Source organism: Delphinapterus leucas, chromosome 16 (genome assembly GCF_059928025.1).
Source record: "Delphinapterus leucas isolate spDelLeu-1000000601 "Yukka" chromosome 16, BTC_Dleu_Yukka2, whole genome shotgun sequence".
In the NCBI taxonomy this organism is placed as follows: domain Eukaryota; kingdom Metazoa; phylum Chordata; class Mammalia; order Artiodactyla; family Monodontidae; genus Delphinapterus; species Delphinapterus leucas.
The window spans coordinates 26,051,514-26,075,175 of NC_143144.1; the positions used below are offsets into that span (position 1 = coordinate 26,051,514).

Sequence of the window (23,662 nt, forward strand, 5' to 3'; positions counted from 1 at the left end):
CCAAGGCCCGGGGGCCGGTCCCCTAACCCAACCTTCCCCCTTCCTCCTGGCCTAACCTGGTTGGACCCTCTCCAGGGCCTTGGCTGGTACAGCCACCTCACCTCCACTGTCACCCTGCAGGAGGTGGTCACCCTGGATGAGGAGACCCTTAACACCCCCTGCTACTGCCAGCTGGAGGCCAGGTCCTGCCACATCCTGTTGGACCAGCTGGGCACCTACGTCTTCACGGGTGAGTCCTACTCCCGCTTGGCAGTCAAGCGGCTCCAGCTGGCCATCTTCGCCCCCGCCCTCTGCACCTCTCTGGAGTACAGCCTCAGGGTCTACTGCCTGGAGGACACGCCCGTAGCACTGAAGGTAAGGCCAGGCCATGGGTACCCACACGGGCCTGCACGCTGCGGGTACCTCGCCCACAGCCGGCCAGCTGCATGGTACCTTCCAGTATCCCCCTCCCCAGGATCATGGTACCTGCCAGGCACCCTCTGCCACCATCAGCCTCATTCAGTCATTCATTTGTTTCTCAGACATTGAAATCGCATCAGATCCTCGAGATACAAAGATGAGTTGGGCACAGTTCTGCCCTCACCAAGCTGCGGGCTAGAGGTGGGAGACAGACCAGGGGATCACTGATGCGGGGCTAAGGGAACATCAGCCTGGGAGGGGCTGGCAGGTCCTGGTTGTTGGGGAGGGGGTCTGAGAAGGCTTCACAGCAGGGCTGACCTTAGACCTAAGCTCCAAGGGACAGGTGGGTGTTCCAGGCAGAGAAGGAAGAAGCGCATTCCAGGAGACAGAGAGGCTTATGCAGAGGCAGGTGTGTTGTTCTGTGTGCCAAAGCGTGCAGGGGTATGAGAGGTGGGGCTGGAGAGACAGGCAGGGCTCAGCCTCCCAACAGCCTTAGGGTCGTGGCAAGGAATTTGGAACCTATCCAGTGGACGGGGGCAGAGACCCGGTGGACACCTGTTCATGGGTGCTCTTTTGAAAGCTACGCAGTGGGAATGGGTAGACAAGAAGCAGGGAGACCAACTGGGAGGCTGCAGCTGGACCCTGGACAACAGACAGTGACAACAGCTGGAGAGGGGCCTGGAGTCTGTTTAGTCAGTAGAATGGACAGAAACAGTGACTGATGGGAGGAACAGAGGGAGGGGGAGGGGGAGGGGGAGGGGGCGGCTGACAGCCAAGCTCCTAGTGTGTGCAAAAGAACGGACAGTGCCCTTAAGCGAGGGAGGTGCATGGCAGATGAGAAGGGGTTCGGGGCAGGAAGAGAGAGAAGGTGAAGGGACCGGATTTTAGCACCTAGAACCTGATAACAGCAGGTGTTAGTACCACCCTGTCCCCCCAGCCTCTAAGACCCTGTCCATTCTCTGCCCAGCCCTCCCACCAGTTCCCAGGATCTCAGTCTCATCCTGACAAACAGTGGAAGAGCACAGAGCCTTGGCCCTATTTAAACCCCTTTTCCTTCTCCATCCTTCCATCCCCTGCTGCTATGAAGCCTTCTTTCCTGTAGCTCCAGGCCTCCTCCAGCCCACGATCTGTGGGCCTTTCTATCTCCTTTGCCTCTCAGTCTCATGTGACTTGTCTCAAACTCCAAGTTGCCGACTGATGCAACACAGGTTAAAAGGCCTTGTGGGAGAGTGAGTGTCTTCTGCTGGGACCAGGCTGACCTGAACTTGAAGGAGGCCCATAATAGCTAGAGGCTCCTGGGAAATGCTCTTGAAACCTGGATCCCTTGGTATTAGGGCATTGGCTAACATCTAGTTATAGTCAGAGAATGGAATGGAGATCAAGAGGGAAGTTGCCACATATTGGCTTGATGGCGTTCTTTATTTTTTCAATCCCCATCCATCCATCTGTCCATCCATTCATCCATTCACCCATCTATCCATTCACCCATCTATCCATGCATCCACCCATCCACCCAACTTTCTGCCCATCTGTCTGTATATTCATTTAGTCCATAATCTATCTGTCCATCCAGCCATCGCTCATCCACGCATCTATCTTTTCTTCCATCTGTTTGTTCTGTTTCTGTGCCATCCATTTGTATGTTCATCTGCACGTTTTGTCTGTCTGTCTGTCCATCCGCTTGTCAACCCATCTATTTATCCATCTACTTAACCATCCATCCATCAGTCCATCTATCCAGTCATCTGTAAATCCATTCATCCATCCACCTGTCCCACCGTCTGCCCATTCATGCATCTGTTTTTCCCTCCATCCATTCATTCATGCATCTCTCCACACACTAAGTCTTCTGTGAGCACTTACCAAGTCCCAGCCCTGTGGCTCAGATGGTTCCCTGCCTTCAATGTTACAGCCTAGTTCCCTCTGCCCATGTGTGTCCCCAAGCCCCAAACTTGCAGAAGGAAAGGGCCCTTTGGCCAAATGTGATGGGCTCCCCCTTCTCATTGCTCCCTGGCCCACAGGAGGTGCTGGAGCTGGAGCGGACCCTGGGTGGCTACCTAGTGGAGGAGCCAAAACCCCTGCTGTTTAAGGACAGTTACCATAACCTGCGCCTCTCCCTCCACGACCTGCCCCACGCCCACTGGAGGAGCAAGCTGCTGGCCAAGTACCAGGTGAGGGCTGGGCCGCAGGAGGGGGAGGGATGGAGCTGGGGAGGGGCGCACCTGGGGGGCTGCCCAGAGAAGACCAACTCCCCTCCCTGCCTCCTCCCTCGGTCCTGCAGCCTTGGTCCCCACTCCCACCCCTGTGTCTCTCTCTGTCTCCCTCCCCCTGCCACCCCTGTCACATACTCCCACACACAAATATCTGTACCCGTCGTCTTTAAAGAGACCTTACCATCTCTAAGAGCATTCGTGGCTGGCAGATGGTCCAGACTAATCTCTGATGGTCACATCCCTCTGTCCGCGCCCATCTGTGTGACACCATTGAGTCCCCAAGGCTTCCCAGACCCAGACACATGCACACACACAGCCACATATTCAGACTCGTGCCTTCTCACCCATATACTCCCTTTCTCAACTGAAGGGCCCTTGCCCAGCTCTTCTTCCTCTGCCCACCTGGATGGAGAGGTCCCAGCCCTCCCTGAGGCTGGCCCCCTTACCTGCCTCCGCCTCCATTCCCCGAGGGCAGGGCAGGCTGGCCTCGCCTCCCTGACCCTGCCCCTCCTCCCCCAGGAGATCCCCTTCTGTCACATTTGGAGTGGCAGCCAGAAGGCCCTGCACTGCACCTTCACCCTGGAGAGGCATAGCCTGGCCTCCACGGAGCTCACCTGCAAGATCTGCGTGCGGCAGGTGGAGGGGGAGGGCCAGATATTCCAGCTGCACACCACGCTGGTAGAGGTGAGGGCCAGAGAGCGGACGCCCCACGGGGCTAGGCGCTGCAGCGTGCAGACCCCAGGCTCCCCCTCATGTGGGGGAGAGGCCACCTCCCACAGAGCTGTGCCCCTCACCTCCCAAGTCTGAGCTGGGACTTGGTCACTCTTTGCTAACAGCTGTGACTTACTGAGTGCCGACCCTGGGCTTGGCCTGTACCGAATCTCACCAAATCTGTACAACCACCAGGGAGACAGATACGAGGATCCCCACCTGGGAGATGAGAAAGAAGGTTTTAGGAAGGGCAGGTATCAGGACCTTGTATCAAGCCAACACTTGGCCCAAGCCTGTGGCTCTCCACCACTATAATCCAGATTGAGGTTTATAAAACCTAGGCCACCCAGGGAGCAGTGCTAGGCCCTCCTTTCAGTGCAGTGTAAAGAGCACTGGATATAGTCTAGACCAGCGGTCCCCAACCATTTTGGCACCAGGGACCGATTTCATGGAGGACAGGTTTTCCACGGACGGACGGGGGTTGGTGCGGGGGATGGTTCAGGCGGTAATGCGAGGGAACGCCGATGAAGCTTCACTCGCCCGACCCCGCCACTCACCTCCTACTGTGCGGCCCGGTTCCTAACAGACTGCGGACCGGCTGGGGACCCCTGGTCTAGACCTAGCTCTACCACTAACATGGCATGTGACCATGGATTAGTCACTTCTCCTTTCCAGACTTGATTTGTGTTTGTGTAAAAGGGGGTCCACGTGGATTAGACTGGGGCCAAGGCCCCTCGTGGCTTTGTAATCACGAGGTGGCGTCAGCACTGGCCCAGGCAGTGCCTTAGCATGGGCACCCCGAGGGCGGGGAGCGGGTGTACAGCCCTGGCCCTGGAGACGTAGTCACAGCAGCCGTGGCAGACCTTCCAGGGGAGGAGCCCTTTGACTGAGCAGCTGGAGCCTGCCCAGAGGCGGGGGAGCGGCCGGAGCCTCCAAGAGCTCACAGTCCCCAGGCAGGAAGGCTGGAGGGGCAGATGCCCAGTGAGCCGTGCACAGGGAGCCCTCTGCCCCTCTCACCCTTACCCCCTGCTCTTCCAGACGCCTGCTGGTTCCCTGGATGCCCTCTGCTCCGCCCCCAGCAGCACAGTCACCACCCAACTGGGACCCTATGCCTTCAAGATCCCCGTTTCCATCCGCCAGAAGATATGCAACAGCCTGGACGCCCCCAACTCGCGCGGCAATGACTGGCGGTTGTTGGCGCAGAAGCTCTCCATGGACCGGTGAGTGTCGGGACAGCCCGCCTGGCCTGGACCAGAGCCGGCCCCCTCCCACTGTCCCCATGGGGCAGGTGGGGCAGGCAGCCTGACGGTCCAGGAGCGGATCCGCCATTTGCGGTAGACCAGGAGCTCAGGCTTGGCTGTGCTAAGTCTGAGAAGCTGGTTCCTTGAGGAGCATCGTGCTCAGTGCTGGCCCTTGAGAATCCGGTGAAGCCAGGATACCAGCCAAGCGTGATCACCGTCAGCAGTCCTGTGTCCAGGACAGAGCAAGTGTTTTGGAAATGCTTGCTGGGTGACAGAATGCATCCTGGTGTCAGAACTCTTCTGGAGAACTTAAAGTGCTGGATGAATATAATGGCATTTAGTCATCATTATTGTTATGGTACACTTACTGAGAAACCATTTAATACACCTGCGTCGAGCAGATGCCATGTAGAAGACATCTCACTCAAAATGGGTGGGATCTATAAGGATGTCAAAGCCTTTGTTCCTGATTTCAGGGCAGTGCATGGGGCGGGTGAGAGCAGGCGGACGACGAGTGTGGGATGGAGAGAGAACGGAGTGCTAGGTTTGGGCAGCCTCTCCTGGGGCCAGTGTCTTTCAATGACAGTAATAACGATGCTGATGACATGATGAGCAGGACACTTTCCATTTTAGAGGTGAGACTGGGGCTCAGAGAGGAGCAGTGACTTGCCCAGGGCCACACAGCCTGCAGGCAGAGGGGCTGGGAATTCAGACCCAGGATTGTGGGAGCCCAGAGCCCACCGTCCCGGTGCTCCTGGGATGTACCCTCAGTGCTCTCTCCACCCCAGGCTCCTGGGAGGGGCTGAGCATTTTGGGAGCCCAGTGTCCTTCTCCTTCCCTCCATCAGGTACCTGAACTACTTTGCCACAAAAGCGAGCCCCACGGGTGTGATCCTCGACCTCTGGGAAGCGCTGCAGCAGGACGACGGGGACCTCAACAGCCTGGCGAGTGCCTTGGAGGAGATGGGCAAGAGCGAGATGCTGGTGGCCATGGCCACCGACGGGGACTGCTGAGCTGCCCCAAACCCGCGGGCTGTTAGGGACCAGCAGGCGGCTGGCACAGGCATGCCCCAGGGCAACTTCCTGTGGGGCGGTTGGGCCTCCTCTGCTCCTGAGCTCACAGCCAGAATCGCCCTTCCTCCTCCTCCTCCCCTTGCCCACCCCCCCCCCCAGACCACGACCAGCCTTAGGAAATCCATGGACGTTGTTGTTGCGAGGACCCAGTGGTCCTTCTCCACCTCCTGCTGTCTCTCCTGACCTCAGACCGCTGTGCAGGAACCGGGGTGGGGATGGGGCCTCTGGGGGCAGCTAGGGGAGCAAGGAGGTGGCCCTCCCACCCTGTGCCCCAGGGTCTCAGGGCTGCATCTGTTTTAGTTGTGCTCTTCATTTTCTTCCTCAGCTATTGATTTCTCCCTCCTCCCTAAGCCCCTTTCTCCTTTCACACTGTTTTCCTCTTCCAATAGTCAAGTACAATTCAGACAAACTGCTTTCTCCTATCCACAAGCAAAAAGGAAGAGGAAAGAAAGAAGGAAAGAAAGAAAGCTTCAGACTGCTAGTAAGGCTCAAAAAAAGAAGAAAAACACCAAAACCACAAGGGAAAAGAAAACCCAGTTTCTTAGGAAACGCAAACGATTTATTATCCAGATATTTGGATAAGTCCTTTTTAAGAAAAAAAAAGAAAATGAAAATGAAAAAACAACACAAAAAAAAAAGAAAACACTTTTCTTGAGTATGGGTGAGTGTGGGCATGCTCGTGGTTCTGGCCAGGAGCGTGTGTGTGCGTGTGTGTGTGTGTGTGAATCAGGGAGAGAGAGACTGAACAGGGAACACTTTGCTGCTAATGATCTTATCTTAGACTAAATTCTTGCAAGGCCAGCTTCCACGGTTCTACAGGGTCAGGTGGGGTTTGAGCTGTGGCCCCATGTTTCTTTCTACAATCTTAAGCCTGAGCTTCTGGGGTCAGTGTGGCTTTGAGGAGCATGTTAGCAGCCATCCCTGCGGGTGGCATGGGAGGCTGGGAGGTGGCTGCTTGGCTGTGCTTTACACACTGGCCCGGAGTGGAGGAGGCAGGGTGGAGGGCTATTTTCCCAGCTCTGATCTCCACAGGCACCCCCTGTCACCCTCCCTCCACAGTCTGACAGAGTCTGAAGGAAGCTTTGACAGGCAGCATTGCCAGGGTGGAGGGTCTGGCACCCCCTCTCCAGCCTGTTCCAGGATGTTCCAAGGGGCCATCAGGGTCCCTTTTTGGCCATCTGGTGATGGCTGGAACCAGAATCTTGAGCTGGCACAGAGGCCACATCAAAGGCTTCTCCTCCTTGGCACCCAAGCCAAAGCAAGTGCCACCTCTGGGCATTGACCCCAGGGCTTGCCCCAGCAGGTCCATGAGCATCCTGGCCTTTAAAAGTCTGGTCTCCTGGGAGGAAGGCAGGTTTGGGGGCTGTAGTCCCAACCAATGTCCCCAGCCTGGCTTTCCTGCCATGCACCAGGGGGCTTATGGGGATAGTGAGATTCTCACAACCCACCAGCCCCCCTGGGCAATGGGTTGGCTGTGGGCAGTCAAGGGCCTGCTGGGTTTGAGAGAGGGTTCGTTTTTATCAGGGCTGCTGAAGGGGCCAGGCCTGCATCGGGCTTGGGCCCCTGAGGCTGAGACCCTGGCTCTTCATTACCCCAGTGCCTGTGTGGACATTGCCTCAGACAAAGGCAGTGAGCCTTCCCTGCCAAAGGTGCCTGTCCACTACAGGCTCAGCATCCCGGCTCGCTCCTAGTCTGAGCTGTGTGGGCCTGTGTGGTAGCTTGAGGGCAGCCTGGAGTCAGCGTTCAAGCTCCAGCTTTGCCATTAAACCTCTGTGTGACTTAAGGCATATGACTGCCTTCTTGGGGCCTCTGTTCCTTTTTCTACCAAGGCCCCACAGCTGCTGATTGAGGACTTTGGGGCTCTGATACGTCATTCTAGTCTCCTGATGGGAACGCTAGTGGGTAGAAGTTGACGGTGGTCTGCCATGTCCCTCCTCCGTGCCCCACCCTCAGAAGCGTGCTGCTTCTTCAGTGCCCAGGACGGGAGCTCTTGGTGGATGAGGCCAGGCCAGCCCCCCAGGTGCCATTTCTAATTGGATTCCCAGAAATTGTGTACCAGGGCCTGGAGCACAGAACCAATTGGCTGAAGCCTCCTGGGAGTTCAAACTGTCCAGCTTTATAAGAAAAGCCTGGAAAAGATTTGCTGGCTCCATCAATCTGCCACGGCTGCTGTGACTACGTCTGCAGACTGCCCGCCTCAGGGTGCGATGGACGTTCCTCCCCTTATTCAAGCCTGAGAGGCAGCCCCACACAGCCGAGTACCTTGAGAACCGCAGATTAAGTGCCACTGCAGGAATGCAGGGCCCTCGCGCGCTGTTGACGTCTCTCTCATCTCTGTGGTGTGTTTGCGCGTGTGTGCGTGTGCGCGTGTGTGCGTGTGGGGCGGCTTTTATCCGCGGGCACATTAGCATGCCTCTCCAGGAACGTGACCCCACCTGTGTGTGCATGTGTGCCCTCCTCGCGTCCAGGCTGGGCCATCTGGAGGTTGGTGTGCCTGGTTTTGCCCTCTCTGAGTCCACAGGGTCAGTCGGTGTATCTTCTATGTGCCTCTCCCTCGGCCTTCCCTCGCAGTGCCCTGGGCTCCAGAGGGACCCTCCCCACTCCTGGAAGATCCAGGACCCTCTGGTCCCTTTTCCCCAGCAACCAGGCAGCTGAGCCAGGTCCCTTAGCAGGCCCTCTGAGGAGAGGTGACCAAGAGCCTGGGTGCAGGGAGCAGCTCTCCTGTGGGCCAGGGGCTGGACCACTCGCCTGGGCCATGGACATGGTTCTATGCTCGGGGCTGCAGGGATGGCCCCAATCCCACCTCTGTTTATTCTGTAAACTACAACCTGTAAATAACATTTAGCATTCCTATTGTAACAAAATTAATTTTTATGAAATAAATTATATTTCCTAGTCTAATAAAAAATTCAGGTTGTATTCTGTCTTTTTTCTTTTTTTTAAGATTTTTTTGGTATGGATGGACTTTTTTTTAATGTCTTTATTGAAGTATAATTGCTTTACAATGTTGTGTTAGTTGATGCTGTATAACAAAGAGGATCAGCTATATGTATATATACATCCCCATTTCTCCTCCCTCTTGTGTCTTCCTCCCTCCCACCCTCCCTATCCCACCCCCTAGGTGGACACAAAGCACCAAGCTGATCTCCCTGTACTATGTGGCTGCTTCCCACTAGCTATCTATTTTACATTCGGTAGTGTATATATGTCCATGCCACTCTCTCACTTTGTCCCAGCTTACCCTTCCCCCTCCCTGTGTCCTCAAGTCCATTCTCTACATCTACGTCTTTATTCCTGTCCTGACCCTAGGTTCTTCATAACCTTTTTTTCTTTAACATTCCATATATATGTGTTAGCATACGGTATTTGTCTTTCTCTTTCTGACTTACTTCACTCTGTATGACAGTCTCTAGGTCCATCCACCTCACTACAAATAGCTCAATTTCGTTTCTTTTTATGGCTGAGTAATATTCCATTGTATGTATGTGCCACATCTTCTTTATCCATTCATCTGTTGATGGACACTTAGGTTGCTTCCATGTCCTGGCTATTTTATTTTATTTATTTATTTTTTTTCAGGCTATTTTAAATAGAGCTGCAATGAACATTGTGGTACATTACTCTTTTTTTAAAAAATAAATTTATTTATTTACTTATTTATTTATTTATTTTTGGCTGTGTTGGGTCTTCATTGCTGGGCACGGGCCCCCTCTGGTTGCGGCGAGTGGGGGCCACTCTTTGTTGCGGTGAGCGGGCTTTTCACTGCGGTGGCCTCTCCTGTTGCGGAGCGCGGGCTCTAGGCACACGGGCCTCAGCAGTTGCAGCACGTGGGCTCAGTAGTTGCAGCTCATGGGCTCCAGAGCACAGGATCAGGAGCTTTGGCGCACGGGCCTAGTTGCTCTGCAGCACGTAGGATCCTCCCACACCAGGGCTCAGACCCGTGTCCCCTGCACTGGGAGGCGGATTCTTAACCACTGCACCACCAGGGAAGTCCCACATGAATCTTTTTGAATTATGGTTTTCTAAGGGTATAAGCCCAGTAGTGGGATTGCTGGGTCTATGGTAGTTCTATTTTTAGTTTTTTAAGGAAACTCCATACTGTTCTCCCCAGTGGCTGTATCAATTTAACTTCCCACCAACAGGACAAGAGGGTTCCCTTTACTCTACACACTCTCCAGCATTTATTGTTTGTAGATTTTTTGATGATGGCCATTCTGTCCCATGTGAGGTGATACCTCATTGTAGTTTTGATTTGCATTTCTCTAATGATTAGTGATGTTGAACATCCTTTCATGTGTTTGCTGGAAATCTGTATATCTTCTTTGGAGAAATGTCTATTTAGGTCTTCTGCCCATTTCTGGATTGGGTTGTTTGTTTTCTTGATATTAAGCTGCATGAGCTGCTTGTACATTTTGGAGATTAATCCTTTGTCAGTTGCTTCATTTGCAAATATTTTCTCCCATTCTGAGGGTTGTCTTTTCATCTTGTTTATGGTTTCCTTTGCTGTACAAAAGCTTTTAAGTTTCATTAGGTTCCATTTGTTTATTTTTGTTTTTATTTCCATTTCTCTAGGAGGTGGGTCAAAAAGGATCTTGCTGTGATGTATGTCATAAAGTGTTCTGCCTGTGCTTTCCTGTAGGAGTCTTATAGTGTCTGGCCTTACATTTAGGTCTTTAATCCATTTTGAGTTTATTTTTGTGTATGGTGTTAGGGAGTGTTCTAATTTCATTCTTTTACATGTAGCTGTCCAGTTTTCCCAGCACCACTTATTGAAGAGGCTGTCTTTTCTCCATTGTATATTCTTGCCTCCTTTATCAAAGATAAGGTGACCATACGTGCATGGGTTTATCTCTGGGCTTTCTGTCCTGTTCCATTAATCTATATTTCTGTTTTTGTGCCAGTACCATACTGTCTTGATTACTGTAGCTTTGTGGTATAGTCTGAATTCAGGGAGCCTGATTCCTCCAGCTCCATTTTTCTTTCTCAAGATTGCTTTAGCTATTCAGGGTCTTTTCTGTTTCCATACAAATTGTGAAATTTTTTGTTCTAGTTCTGTGAAAAATGCCATTGGTAGTTTGATAGGGATTGCATTGAATCTGTAGATTGCTTTGGGTGTATAGTCATTTTCACAATGTTGATTCTTCCAATCCAAGAACATGGTATATCTCTCCATCTGTTTGTATCATCTTTAATTTCTTTCAGCAGTGTTTAATAGTTTTCTGCATACAGGTCTTTTTCTCCTTAGGTAGGTTTATTCCTAGGTATTTTATTCTTTTTGTTGCTGTGGTAAACGGGAGTGTTTCCTTAATTTCTCTTTCAGATTTTTCATCATTAGTGTATAGGAATGCAAGAGATTTCTGTGCTTTAATTTTGTATCCTGCAACCTTACCAACTTCATTGATTAGTTCTAGTAGTTTCCTGGTAGCATCTTTAGGATTCTCTATGTATAGTATCATGTCATCTGCAAACAGTGACAGTTTTACTTCTTTTCTGATTTGGATTCCTTTTATTTCTTTTTCTCTCTGATTGCTGTGGCTAAAACTTCCAAAACTATGTTGAATAATAGTGGTAAGAGTGGGCAACCTTGTCTTGTTCCTGATCTTAGAGGAAATGGTTACAGTTTTTCACCAGTGAGAATGATGTTGGCTGTGGGTTTGTCATATATGGCCTTTATTATGTGAGGCAAGTTCCCTATATGCCTACTTTCTGGAGGCTTTTTATCATAAATCGGTGTTGAATTTTGTTGAAAGCTTTTTCTGCATCATATGGTTTTTATCCTTCAATTTGTTAATATGGTGTATCACATTGATTGATTTGCGTAATTGAAGAATCCTTGCATTCCTGGGATAAACCCCACTTGACCATGGTGTATGATCCTTTTAATGTGCTGTTGGATTCTGTTTGCTAGTATTTTGTTGAGGATTTTTGCATCTATGTTCATCAGTGACATTGGCCTGTAGTTTTATTTTTTTGTGACATCTTTGTCTGGCTTTGGTATCAGGGTGATGGTGGCCTCATAGAATGAATTTGGGAGTGTTCCTCCCTCTGCTATATTTGGAAGAGTTTGAGGAGGATAGGTGTTAGCTCTTCTCTAAATGTTTGATAGAATTCACCTGTGAAGCCATCTGGTCCTGGCCTTTTGTTTGTTGGAAGATTTTTAATCACATTTTCAATTTCAGTGCTTGTGATTTGTCTGTTTATATTTTCTATTTCTTCCTGGTTCAGTCTTGGAAGGGTGTGCTTTTCTAAGAATTTGTCCGTTTCTTCCAGGTTGTCCATTTTATTGGCATATAGTTGTTTGTAGTAATCTCTCATGATCCTTTGTATTTCTGCAGTGTCAGTTGTTACTTCTCCTTTTTCATTTCTAATTCTGTTGATTTTGAGTCTTCTCCCTCTTTTTCTTGATGAGTCTGGCTAATGGTTTATCAATTTTGTTTATCTTCTCAAAGAACCAGCTGTTAGTTTCATTGATCTTTGCTGTTGTTTCCATCATTTCTTTTTCATTTATTTCTGATCTGATCTTTATGATTTCTTTCCTTCTGCTAACTTTGGGTTTTTCTTGTTCTTCTTTCTCTAATTGCTTTAGGTGTAAGGTTAGGTTGTTTATTTGAGATACTTCTTGTTTCTTGAAGTAGGATTGTATTGCTATAAACTTCCCTCTTAGAACTGCTTTAGCTGCATCCCATAGGTTTTGGGTTGTCGTGTTTTCATTGTCATTTGTTTCTAGGTATTTTTTGATTTCCTCTTTGATTTCTTCAGTGATCTCTTGGGTTATTTAGTAGTGTATTGTTTAGCCTCCCTGTGTTTGTATTTTTTACAGGTTTTTTCCTGTAATTGATATCTAGTCTCATAGCATGTGATCAGAAAAGATATTTGATACGATTTCAATTTTCTTAAATTTACCAAGACTTGGCTTGTGACCCAAGATATGGTCTATCATAGAGAATGTTCCATGAGCACTTGAGAAGAAAGTGTATTCTGTTGTTTTTGAATGGAATGTCCTATAAATATCAATTAAGTCCATCTTGTTTAATGTATCATTTAAAGCTTGTGTTTCCTTATTTATTTTCATTTTGGATGATCTGTCCATTGGTGTAAGTGGGGTGTTAAAGTCCCCTACTATGATTGTGTTACTGTCGATTTCCCCTTTTATGGCTGTTAGCCTTTGCCTTATGTATTGAGGTGCTCCTATGTTGGGTGCATAAATATTTACAATTGTTATATCTTCTTCTTGGATTGATCCCTTGATCATTATGTGGTGTCCTTCTTTGTCTCCTGTAATAGTCTTTACTTTAAAGTCTATTTTGTCTGATATGAGAATTGCAACTCCAGCTTTCTTTTGATTTCTATTTGCATGGAATATCTTTTTCCATCCCCTTACTTTCAGTCTATATGTGTCCCTAGGTCTGAAGTGGGTCTCTTGTAGACAACATATATATGAGTCTTGTTTTTGTATCCATTCAGCCAGTCTATGTCTTTTGGTGGGAGCATTTAATCCATTTACATTTAAGGTAATTATTGATGTGTATGTTCCTATTACTATTTTCTTAATTGTTTTGGGTTTGTTTTTGTAGGTCTTTTCCTTCTCTTGTGTTTCTTGCCTAGAGAAGTTCCTTTAGCATTTGTTGTAAAGTTGGTTTGGTGTTGCTGAATTCTCTTAACTTTGGTTGTCTGTAAAGGTTTTAATTTCTCTGTCGAATCTGAATGAGATCCTTGCTGGGTAGAGTAATCTTCGTTGTAGGTTTTTCCCTTTCATCACTTTAAATATGTCCTGCCACTCCCTTCTGGCTTGCAGAGTTTCTGCTGAAAGATCAGCTGTTAACCTTATGGGAATTTCTTTGTATGTTATTTGTTGCTTTTCCCTTGCTGCTTTTAATATTTTTTCTTTGTATTTAATTTTTTTTTTTGCAGTACGCAGGCCTCTCACTGTTGTGGCCTCTCCCATTGCGGAGCACAGGCTCCGGACGCGCAGGCTCAGCGGCCATGGCTCACGGGCCCAGCCGCTCCGCGGCATGTGGGATCTTCCCGGACCAGGGCATGAACCCGTGTCCCCTGCATCGGCAGGCGGACTCTCAACCACTGCACTACCAGGGAAGCCCTGTATTTAATTTTTGATAGTTTGATTAATATGTGTTTTGGAGTGTTTCTCTTTGGGTTTATCCTGTATGGGACTCTCTGCGCTTCCTGGACTTGATTGACTATTTCCTTTCCCATTGTGGTTTTGATTTGCATTTCTCTAATGATTAGTGATGTTGAGCATCCTCTCATGTGTTTGTTGGCAATCTATATATCTTTGGAGAAATGTCTATTTAGTGGTTTGGAAAATTTTTAAAGTCTTTATTGAATTTGTTGCAATATTGCTTCTGTTTTATGTTTTGGTTTTTTGGGCTTGAGGCATGTGGGCTCTTAGCTCCCTGACCAGGAATTTAACCCGCACCCACTGCATTGGTAGGCGAAGTCTTACCCACTGGACTGCCAGGGAACTCCCATCAGCTGTCTTCTTGAATGTTTTTCTGTCAGCAATTGGGAATGACCTTCCTGCTTTTCTCAAAATTCCACAAGTTAGGGGCCAGGAGGTCATTGCCAGAGCTCTCTGAGCTCCTGGAAATGATCAAGTTCAACTGCCTAATTTTACAGAAGGGAAAACTGGCCCAGAGACGGATAAGAACTTCCCCATGGTCACACAGCAAGTCAGAGCCCATGCTACCTCTGGATCCCAGTCCCTGCTCCTCAGCCAGTGCTCTCAGTGTGTAAGCATTCATGGGACATGTTCAGGAGTCAGTCATTTGAGCCTGTCATGGGCTAGGTGATGGGTGGGAGGAACAACAGATGTGAAGCCCTCAGCGTCCCTGTCTGCCTCTGAGTTCAGAAGGGTGTTTCCCAGCTGGGGCTGAGGCTGAGGTCAGTTGAGAGCACTCACCTGAGACATAAGAAAATCATGCCAGCAGAAAGGGAATGATGGGAGGGCTGGGATTGTGTGACTTTAGACCCAAGGCTGTCTTGCATGGTTGGGCTTAATCACTGGACAAGAATGCCATATCTAAGGGGGAGGGTGGTGCTATTCTACACAGATTGTACATTTATGTATTTACTGTGAGATATTTCCAGCAGATGGCAGTAAAAGGTCTTGTTCTAATAACATCAACACACTGGTTTTAATTTTCCTATAGATGGAAATGTCTTTATTTATTTATTTATTATTTATTTTTGGCTGCACAGGGTCTTCACTGCTGCCCATGGGCTTTCTCTAGTTGCAGCGAGCGGGGGCTACTCTTTGTTGCGGTGTGTGGGCTTCTCCTTGTGGTGGATTCTCTTGTTGCAGAACACGGGCTCTAGGCATGCAGGCTTCAGTAGTTGTAGCACACAGGTTCAGTAGTTGTGGCTCATGAGCTCTAGAGCGCCGGCTCAGTAGTTGTGGCACTCGGGCTTAGTTGTTCTACAGCATGTGGGATCTTCCTGGACCAGGGCTCAAACCCATGTCCCTTGCATTGGCAGGCGGATTCTTAACCACTGAGCCACCAGGCAAGTCCTGGAAATGTTTTGAGGGGATTTTTTTTTTCTAATTTGCACAAAGGTGTCATACGGCTGGCAGTGGCCCTGGTCCCCTCTACCCTGTAGACCTCAGGTCTCCCTGTGTGAGTTGAGTCTGGTCCCAGCCTTGTCCAGCATTCATTGCCTGCTCTGTGGGTAAATTTTGTGATCTCTAAAGTTTGGGGTAAGAGCACCCTCTGGCTTCTTAGTAGAGAGTCACAGCACATTAAAGGCTCTGAGAAGGCCTGCGTGAAGAAGCTGGTCTCATAATCCAGGGCGTCCCACATGTATTTGGCCATGGGACCCTTTTTTATTTTTAAAATTTTTATTGGAGTATAGTTGATTTACAATGTTGTGTTAGTTTCAGGTGTACAGCAAAGTGAATCAGTTATACATATACATATATCCACTCTTTTTTAGATTCTTTACCATATAGGCCATTACAGATTATTGAGTAGAATTCCCTGAGCTATACAGTAGGTCCTTATTAGTTATCTATTATGGGATCCTTTTTTAAACTTTTCATGCCCTGAAGGGCCCTGCCAGCTCTGACTTCCAGGGACCTGTGGCTCTAGGGTGTATGCCAAGGATGGCCTGGCTGTCCCACTGTGGGTAGGGAGCACCTGTGGGCTGGGTCCTCTGCAAGTTTATGGCCTAGTGGGGGAGGCGGGGGAGGCAAGGCACATACACATACATGCACACAGACCCACCACTAAGATTGTCATCATTTTCTGGGGACCCAGAGTACCTGGAGCCATCACATTTCGTGAGTGTGTGTGTGTGTGTGTGTGTCTGTATGTAGGAAAGGAAAGGGGTAATAGCCTGAGGTGGGGCAGCAGCCCAGGGAGGGGGTGGGCAAGGTCAGGTAGAGGGAAGTTATTTCGTACAGGTAGCCCCCATAGGCAGGTAGATTATCTAGGGTACCCCCAGGAGTCAAGGGTACCCATTTAAAACTCCTCACCCTCTGCCCACCACCTAAGCAGGAGGGCCTTGTTTGCCACCTGCTCCTTGGTGAGGTGCAAAGAGTTCCAGCCTGGGAAGCAGGAGACCTGGGCTCTAGTCCTGATGCTGTGGGGGTCACTATCCCTCGCCAAGCCTCAGTTTCCCCATCCATGAAATGGAGGCCTTCGACCTGCTGCTCTGTAAGTTTTCTCTGGCTGCTGTAGTGCTGTAATTTGAGGCTGGGGGTCCTCGTTCTAGGCAGGGGTGTGACAGCCCCACGCGTTGGACCCTCCTCTGTGACTGTCCCAGGGTGGATGATGGAAAACCAGGAGCAGGCAGAAGATGGGCTAGTTCCACCCCTGTGACCGGGTAGCTGCCCAGTGAGATGCCCTAGAGCAGAGCAGTGAGGTGACAAGACTGCCATACATGCCAGCCAGCCTGGGACAGCCTGCAATCTTCAGGCCACCCGCTGTTGCCCCTGAAGGGTTGCTGGGTGTGGACGGGCCACGGGCTGCCCCTTCCTCCACTAGGGGCCAGAAGGAGAAAAACTCCATTCCAACCCCAGCCAACGCCTTGAGATCAGACTCAGGAAGACCTCATCCACTGCCGTTTAGCAAATTTTCGAAATTTTGCCCATTTTAATTCAAAATATGATAATGCTTATGGTTTAAAAATTAAAGTACAAAAGAATAGGGGAAAAGTAGATCCTCTTCCTCCTGTCTCACCCCCTCCCCTCCCGCCCTCCCCAGTCCCCAGTCCTCCCCCATGGACGCAATTGCTACTTTGCTTATATATTGCCTCAGGAAGATCTATGCATATACAAACGTACATTTGTTCATGTAAATATTTAAATAGAATGGGTTTGATTCAGGAGTCTCAAGCCCTTAAGGTATAAACATAAAATAGTTTTATTTTTCCAATAACTGCTCAGATACTCATTTTGTTGACACCATCTTTCCCCGCTGGATAGCAGCCTCCCTTAATGATGTCTCCATGGAGGTCCCTAACTTTTCTCTCCCTTGCTGTTGTTAAGACAGATTCATTTTTGTTGCTAAGGCTCCACCCATCCATCTTGGAACTCCAACCTCATCTTTAACGAAGGCCCTGCTAGCACCCTCTACAGGCCACTGGGGGCTGCGCTGCCTGTTCTCCACGCCTCCCCCTTGACCTCCCCTTGCACCCCCATTCACTGCCTCAGCCAACAATTCCCTGCTCCCAACAGCGGGATGTCTTTCGCCCTCCCGACCTCCTCCCTCGTCACTTCGTCAGAAAAGCTGCCCTCAAGCAAGCTGTCGCCTCCTGCACCACCAGGTACAAGCATCTCACACCAAGGCCCTGGCCTTCTCTGAACTGGGCTCTTGGAGCGTTTAGGGACTGTTCTCAACAGGTTGCCGTTTCTAACCATAATCCCTGCCCTGGATCAACATTGCAGGGACAGGAGGCGCTTGAGATTAGGAACCGCCAGGCCCTGATATTTCAAAACACAAACTGGTGGGGCAGGGAGCGGCCCCCGTGCTGCTGCCCATCTCACTCGGCACAGTGCCCGTCACTGCTGGGTGCCAGGTCCGAGCAGCACACACTGCTCTTGGAGCCACGGCCTAGGGGGAGACGGGGAAACCAACGGGCAAGGGGACCACGGAAGCTCAGAGAGGCTCCAACTAAGCCTGGGGTCCACAAAGACTTTCTGGAACTAAGATGTTTTAGAATGCTGGGGCTGGTTTCCCTCAGACAGTTTTGCAATTATGCGTTTTGTGGAAGATGCTTTTAGGCAAAAGTCAGCAGCAATTTTCTTTCATGAAACTTCTTACAAAGAGAAGATGCTGTTGTCCTTTCAGCAGCTGGTGGGCCAGATATGAAGGCTGCTGTCTGCCGGAGGTGCTGAAGTGGCCTCAGGGCCCTATTTGGGTGCGTGTGTGAGTGTGAGGGGCGTGTGCTGGTGTCCTCTTAATGACCCTAACCTGGGAGATGGAGGGGTGGGTGCAGGGACGGGGGTGGCACCAGCAAGTCTGTGCTATTCCAGCAGCCCCCGAGGGGCTGGCCCAGCCCAGGCCTCACTGTGGGTGATTTGAATCTGCCCATTCCAGTTCCTCGGCCTAAGAAGCTTCCTCAAGGAGAGGGTCTGGATAACTGGAAATTCAGTCAATATTTATTGATCTAATCCATAGACCTGCACAGCACAGGGAGTGCAGCGGGAAGCGAATCAGACCTGGACTCAGCCCTCAAGCCACTCGGCGGAATAAAAAGTGAATTCTCCTAGTGGGTACACCCGGACCGAGCAGCAGCCAGCCTGAGAGGGACACCAACGGAGCACGAGGGAGCTTGAGGAAGGGAGGGGTCCCCCCACTGGCCCGCCTTGAAATGTGTGGAATCTAGGCAGGTGGAGATGGGGTGGAATGCTGGATCCAAGGGACCACCAGGTGGCAGGAAAGGCGTGATGACAAGTACGGAGGTGAGAAAGCCCATAGTGGAGCAAAGGGCTCGTGGAATCAGAGAAGGGGCAGGGTCAGTCTGGGAAGGACAGAGGGGCCGTGCTGACCCACCTGCCACAGGGGCATGGCTCCCCATAAGGCCACCCACTCGAGGTTCATCCACGGATCTGCTCCCTGAGGCCAGGGGTCAAAAAGAAACGTCTCCAGGATCCATGCTGCCCGGTCACGTGAACAAGAGAAGCGGCCTTATTAACACTTCACAAAGAGATGTGCCCTCTCGGCTGTTTCTTGAAACACAGGCTGTCTCAGCATACTGCCCACTTTCCACTGTTGTTAGCAGCACGGGTCTCAAGGAAACAGGAGGGTAAGTGTTCTGTTAAATGGCCTCTCTCATTGGGCCTCAGCGCAACAGGGAGGTGATGGGGGAAGTGGCGACTGTGGCTCCCCCAAGACCCCACAGCCCACCCGAAAGGGAGGCCCTCACTATTGGCTCAAACGGTGGCTGCCAGGCAGGAGTGAGTACCCAGGGCTGCTCCAAGCTCCTGCTCTTAGAAACCAGAAACCAGGATTAGGATTTGTATGGGAAATCATTCCATTTGTAATTCTGGGCTCAAATTTCTTTAAATACTGGGTAGGCCAAACAAGGCCCACCCAGTCTGTGACCTGCTAGGTAGTGGGAGCTGCGGAGGGGTTTTGAAGCAGAGGAGGGTCAGGCTCAGAACTGCTCTGGTTCAGGGCTCTGCTGCCTGGGACAGGGTCCCGAGCCCCTGGCCCTCTCTGCAGACTGCCGAGAGGCCCCTGTCTGGGCGTTGCTTTCCCCGAGCTGCATCACAAGGACAGTGGCACCTGCCCCAGCCCCCCTCCTGCGTCCCTCCATGGGATGGCAGCCTCGGCTGGTCCTTTTCCCAGGAGCCTCTCCTCTGCCTGATGAAACCCAGGGCAGGGCTAAGCTGCCAGCCCTCAGGTCCCAGCGATTCCCCTATAACCAGGAGCTCAGGGACAGATGCCCTGCACTCACACCGGTAAATGCTGTGATAACCCAAGGGGGTTACACTGGGCAGGGCAGCCCCTGAGAACTGCAGGGGCTCATTGGGATCCATTTCACAGACTTCTAGGATGGCAGAGGTGGGGGTCCTTGGCCATTATCTAATCCACCCTCACCTGATGCCAGAATTCCCTTCACAAAGGCCCACACATGGGCTTGACCAATCTCTGCTTGAATACTTGCAGAGTTAGGGAACTCATCACTTATTAACAGTAATAATAACAGCTGACATTTGAGTGCTTACTTGTTTTCACTGTAGGGGCTGATTTTAGGAACCAACAGGAGTAAGTCTAAGGCTTCTAGTCCCTGAAAGCTTATCAAATATTTGAAAACAGCTCTCATGGTCCACCCTGGAGTCATTTCTCCCCCATCCACTACAGCAAAGGTCCCAGGTTCCAGCTCGTGTCACTAGTAATGTCCCATTTCTTAACCCGGGTGCTGGTGGCATGGATGCATCCATTGTGTAATCATTCGTAAACGCTACACTTATGCTTTGTACACTAGGCGATATGTAGGTTATGCTTCCGTCAGAAAACGTCGAACAAGAAAAACAAAAGAAACAGTGGAAAGAATGCATTAAGGAGTGTGAGGTTGAAGGTGTAAGAAAGAGAAGGATTGATGGATCCTGAAAGGCTCCTGAGCTGGTGGGAGGGGAGGGGTTGGGATCTGGAGCCGGAGGGGAGCAGACCCAGGACAGAGAGGGCAACTTTCCTGTTGTAACTGGAAAGATAGACAGAAAAGCAGGAGCAGATGGGAGCATATTTGGTGCTGAGAAATGAGGAAGGTCCTCCCTGGTGGCTTCTGTTTTCTCTGCCAAGTAGGAGGCAGGAGGCAAGGCCATCTCAGGATGGGGTGTGTCCAGGTGTTTGAGGTGAGTGGAGAAGGAAGGTGGCAGCCCTCCTGCGGAGAGCAGGAACGAAGACGAGTAGTGGGACTGCCGGTATCCTGGAGGCCCATCCCAGGTTGGTGACATGAATTTAGACTGGAGCCACTGACCTGCTGGGGACTTTCTCCAGCAAGGCTCTTCCGCTCAGGTGTAGGTGGGTTCACCTGGGGTTTGACCGGCAGTGCCACTGGGAGATGAGGGGCATGGGAGTTGAGGGTATTGCCAAGATGTTACCGAAATGATGGACCATTGGATCTAAGCTGGCTGTGGCTGGAAGGAAAATGCCCAATGCAGGGAGGGGAGACAGATGGGGTTGGGGGCTGGAGCCTCCAGGAGGTCCAGAACATTCCCCAGAGGGAGCAGTTGAGCAAAGCAGAGGAGAGGTGGTTTGAGCCAGAGAGGTGGTAAGGACTTGAACCAGTGATGTGGGAGCAGAGAGTTATGGGTCAGCAGTTACGGACGATCCCTTATCTCTCAGGAGCCACGTGCCCTACTTGGGGGCCCAGGAAATCCTAGAAAGCAGGAAATGCACGGAGCCAGCCCAGCCTGGGAGCATGGCAGTGACGGGGAAAGGCCACGAGATGGCAGCACCAGCCTGATGAAGCCTCAGCCTACCCCTGGTGGCCTTCCTGCTGCGCAGGCTCTTCTTATTGCTTAATCGCCTACAGGTTTTAAGGCTTTGGGTGAAATGAGGAGTTTATGTGAGCCTCCCCCCGTCCCCACTCCCAACCTCCTTTCATGGAACCCCTGGGGTTGTGTGTTAGGCTCAAGGAGATGGTTGCTAGGGGGAGGGGGAGGGCAGCCAGAGCTTTTTGAGAGCAGTTGTTACTACTTGCAGGGCCCCCCTCTGGGCCTCATAGAAGGCTGTTAGGTTGGGATGATCAGAGGAGGGAACCCAGATTTGTCTTCCTAGGGATGCCTAAATGGCATCCAAGCCCAGGGCCATCTGGCTCCAGTTCTGTCCACCACACCAGGTGGCCTCCCCAGCCAGTCCATAGCATCGCATCCCAGCTCCCTGGGGCCAGGAGCAAGTCCCTTTGTAATAGTGAGATGGCTTCTGTCCAGCACTCGGAACTTTCAGGGTATTTCCAAGCCTAGGAGTGACGGGATGCTTTCTCATAGCGCCGAGTTGTAAAGTATCAACCCAGTGGAGAGCACCTTGGATGTTTTGAGTTTTCCTTCCTTCCTTCTCCTTTCTTCCTCCCTCCCTTCTCTTCCCCGGCCCTCCTTCTTCTCCCTCACCTCCTCCTTCCTCTCCCCCCTTCTTTTTCTTCTTCACGTGCATTTCAGAACAATGAGGATGCCCAGTGGCTGTGCAGCAGTGTACTGTTTCCAAATATTTCCCTGACATGCTCTGGCAATGCCTGCAAGCAGGCATCAACTCCGCCCACTTGCAATGCCTCTATGCCTCATCCCCACCCCAGACACAGAGGAGACGGCCCTCCAGGCAGGAAAGTGTTGCTGCTCCATTCCTAGGCCTTATCAGAAGAGGCCTCCACAGCCAGCCCACAACAACACGGGCCAAGGGAGCGGATCCCACCAATCACTGGGGCCTGCCCACTTGCCCAGCCGTTCCCATCCCCTCCCTGGTCCTGGAATCGGTCTGCTCTCAGAGTTGGCTGCAGCCTCAGGGTTTCCTGTATCCTCTGCCCCTGGCAGCCTGTCCCCCCAGGGAGAGCACAAGTTCCTCCAAAGCAAGGCCCCAGCCCTTGGCACCTTTGGGTCTTTGCACTGTTTTTACTCTCAACACTTCCGACAACAAATGTGGTGGGTTTCTTTTCTCTGATATACATACCAACAACAAACTCTCCAATCTCCACCTCTCTGGAAACCAGCTAGGCGTCCTACAATTCAGTTCAATTCTGACACCAACTCCATGGAGCCTCAGACCCCACAGGTTGAGGGCTCAGTCCCACAAGGTTGCCCCCACTTCAGACCCCAGTCACAAGTATGGGGTACCCAGCGTGCCCAATCTGCTGTTCAACTTGGTGACAAAATCGAGGGTTCCCACACATCCCCTTCACTTCCAATAATTTGCTAGAACGGCCTATGGCACTCAGGGAAAGAGCTAACTTACTATCACTGGTTTATTATAAAGGATACAAATGAACAGGGTACCAGGTCCAGAGCTTCTGTCCCCATGCAGTTGGGGTGTGCCACCCTCCCTGCAGGCGGATGTGTTTGCCAACCCAGCAGCTCTCTGAACCCCCATCATTTAGGGGTTTTTCTGGAGGTTCATCACGTAGGAATGATTAATTAACTCATTGGTCATGGGTGATTATGTCATCTCCAGCCCCACTCCCCTCCCTGGAGGGGGGGCGTGGAGCTGAAAGTTCCAAGCCTCTAATCCCTGCGTGGGTTCCTCTGGTGCCACCAGCCCTCATCCAGAAGCTATCTGGAGCCCACCAAGCCCACCTCATTAGCATAAATTCAGGTAAGGTTGAAAGGGGCTCCTTATGAACAACAAAAGACTCTCCCATCACCCCCATCACTCAGCAAATTCTATGGGTTTTAGACAGTCGAGTCCAGAACAAGGGAACAGACCAAATATCATGGGACCCCATTGCAGGGCAGGGCACAGAGTAGGTCTGCTTAATGAAGGAAGTACAGTGTTCTGTGAGCCTCACCATGAAACAAGGCTGCCACCTCCCCCGGCCCCGAGAGCAGCCAGCACTGAGCTCACCCCTGTGGGGTCAGGGGCATCTCCGCAGGGGTTTTAGACCCAGACAGAGCTGGTGTTACATCCCAGCTCCATCTGGGCTTCCCACAAGCCCAGATTTCTCAGGTCCCTCCGTAATAGGGGCACAAGGCGACGCCGGCCCCTCAGGGCATGTGACAATAATGAGACAGTGGATGTCAGGGGCACAGCAGAGAGAGGGTAGGATAAAGGTGGCTGCCTTGGCCTGTAATTTAGACAGGAAGGTCTGGCGGCTGGTGGGAGGGCCTCGTGGGGCCGGGATGGTCCTGAGGACTGCGTGCTGCCGGCCCAACTACGCCCCTGCCTCAGCCAGACAACGAGCCTCTGGAAGGTGTTGGCACACAGGAGGGTCCGTCAGGCGGCGCGGGGGTGGGGTGCGGGGAACAGCAGGGGATCAGGGAAGAGGGGGTGAGACTCTGCAGGAGTCTGGGGGCAGGTGGAGAGCTTTTCCGGGTTCTGGGGAGCAGGGCTCTGGGAAATGATGGGGTCGGGCT

General features: G+C 51.1%; 2 protein-coding genes across 14 annotated transcripts in view; both read left to right on the forward strand.

Annotated features, from left to right (window-relative positions):
• UNC5B (unc-5 netrin receptor B) overlaps positions 1–6,027 on the forward strand; it is an 84,701-nt gene extending 78,674 nt beyond the window's left edge. For 10 of the 13 annotated variants that reach the window (XM_089897631.1, XM_089897622.1, XM_089897625.1 and 7 more), the window contains 5 exons: positions 121–354; positions 2,421–2,570; positions 3,132–3,296; positions 4,362–4,543; positions 5,412–6,027. In XM_089897631.1, coding sequence (XP_089753757.1) covers positions 121–354; positions 2,421–2,570; positions 3,132–3,296; positions 4,362–4,543; positions 5,412–5,577 — 897 coding nt within the window. In that variant the 3' untranslated portion in view covers positions 5,578–6,027. The other 3 variants (XM_089897626.1, XM_089897629.1, XM_089897632.1) reach the window with 3 other exon arrangements.
• A 199-nt stretch (positions 6,028–6,226) lies between these two features.
• SLC29A3 (solute carrier family 29 member 3) overlaps positions 6,227–23,662 on the forward strand; it is an 82,102-nt gene continuing 64,666 nt past the window's right edge. Inside the window, exon 1 of the mRNA XM_022590814.2 lies at positions 6,227–23,641. Coding sequence (XP_022446522.2) covers positions 23,066–23,641 — 576 coding nt within the window. The 5' untranslated portion in view covers positions 6,227–23,065. The remainder of the gene's footprint in view (positions 23,642–23,662) is intronic.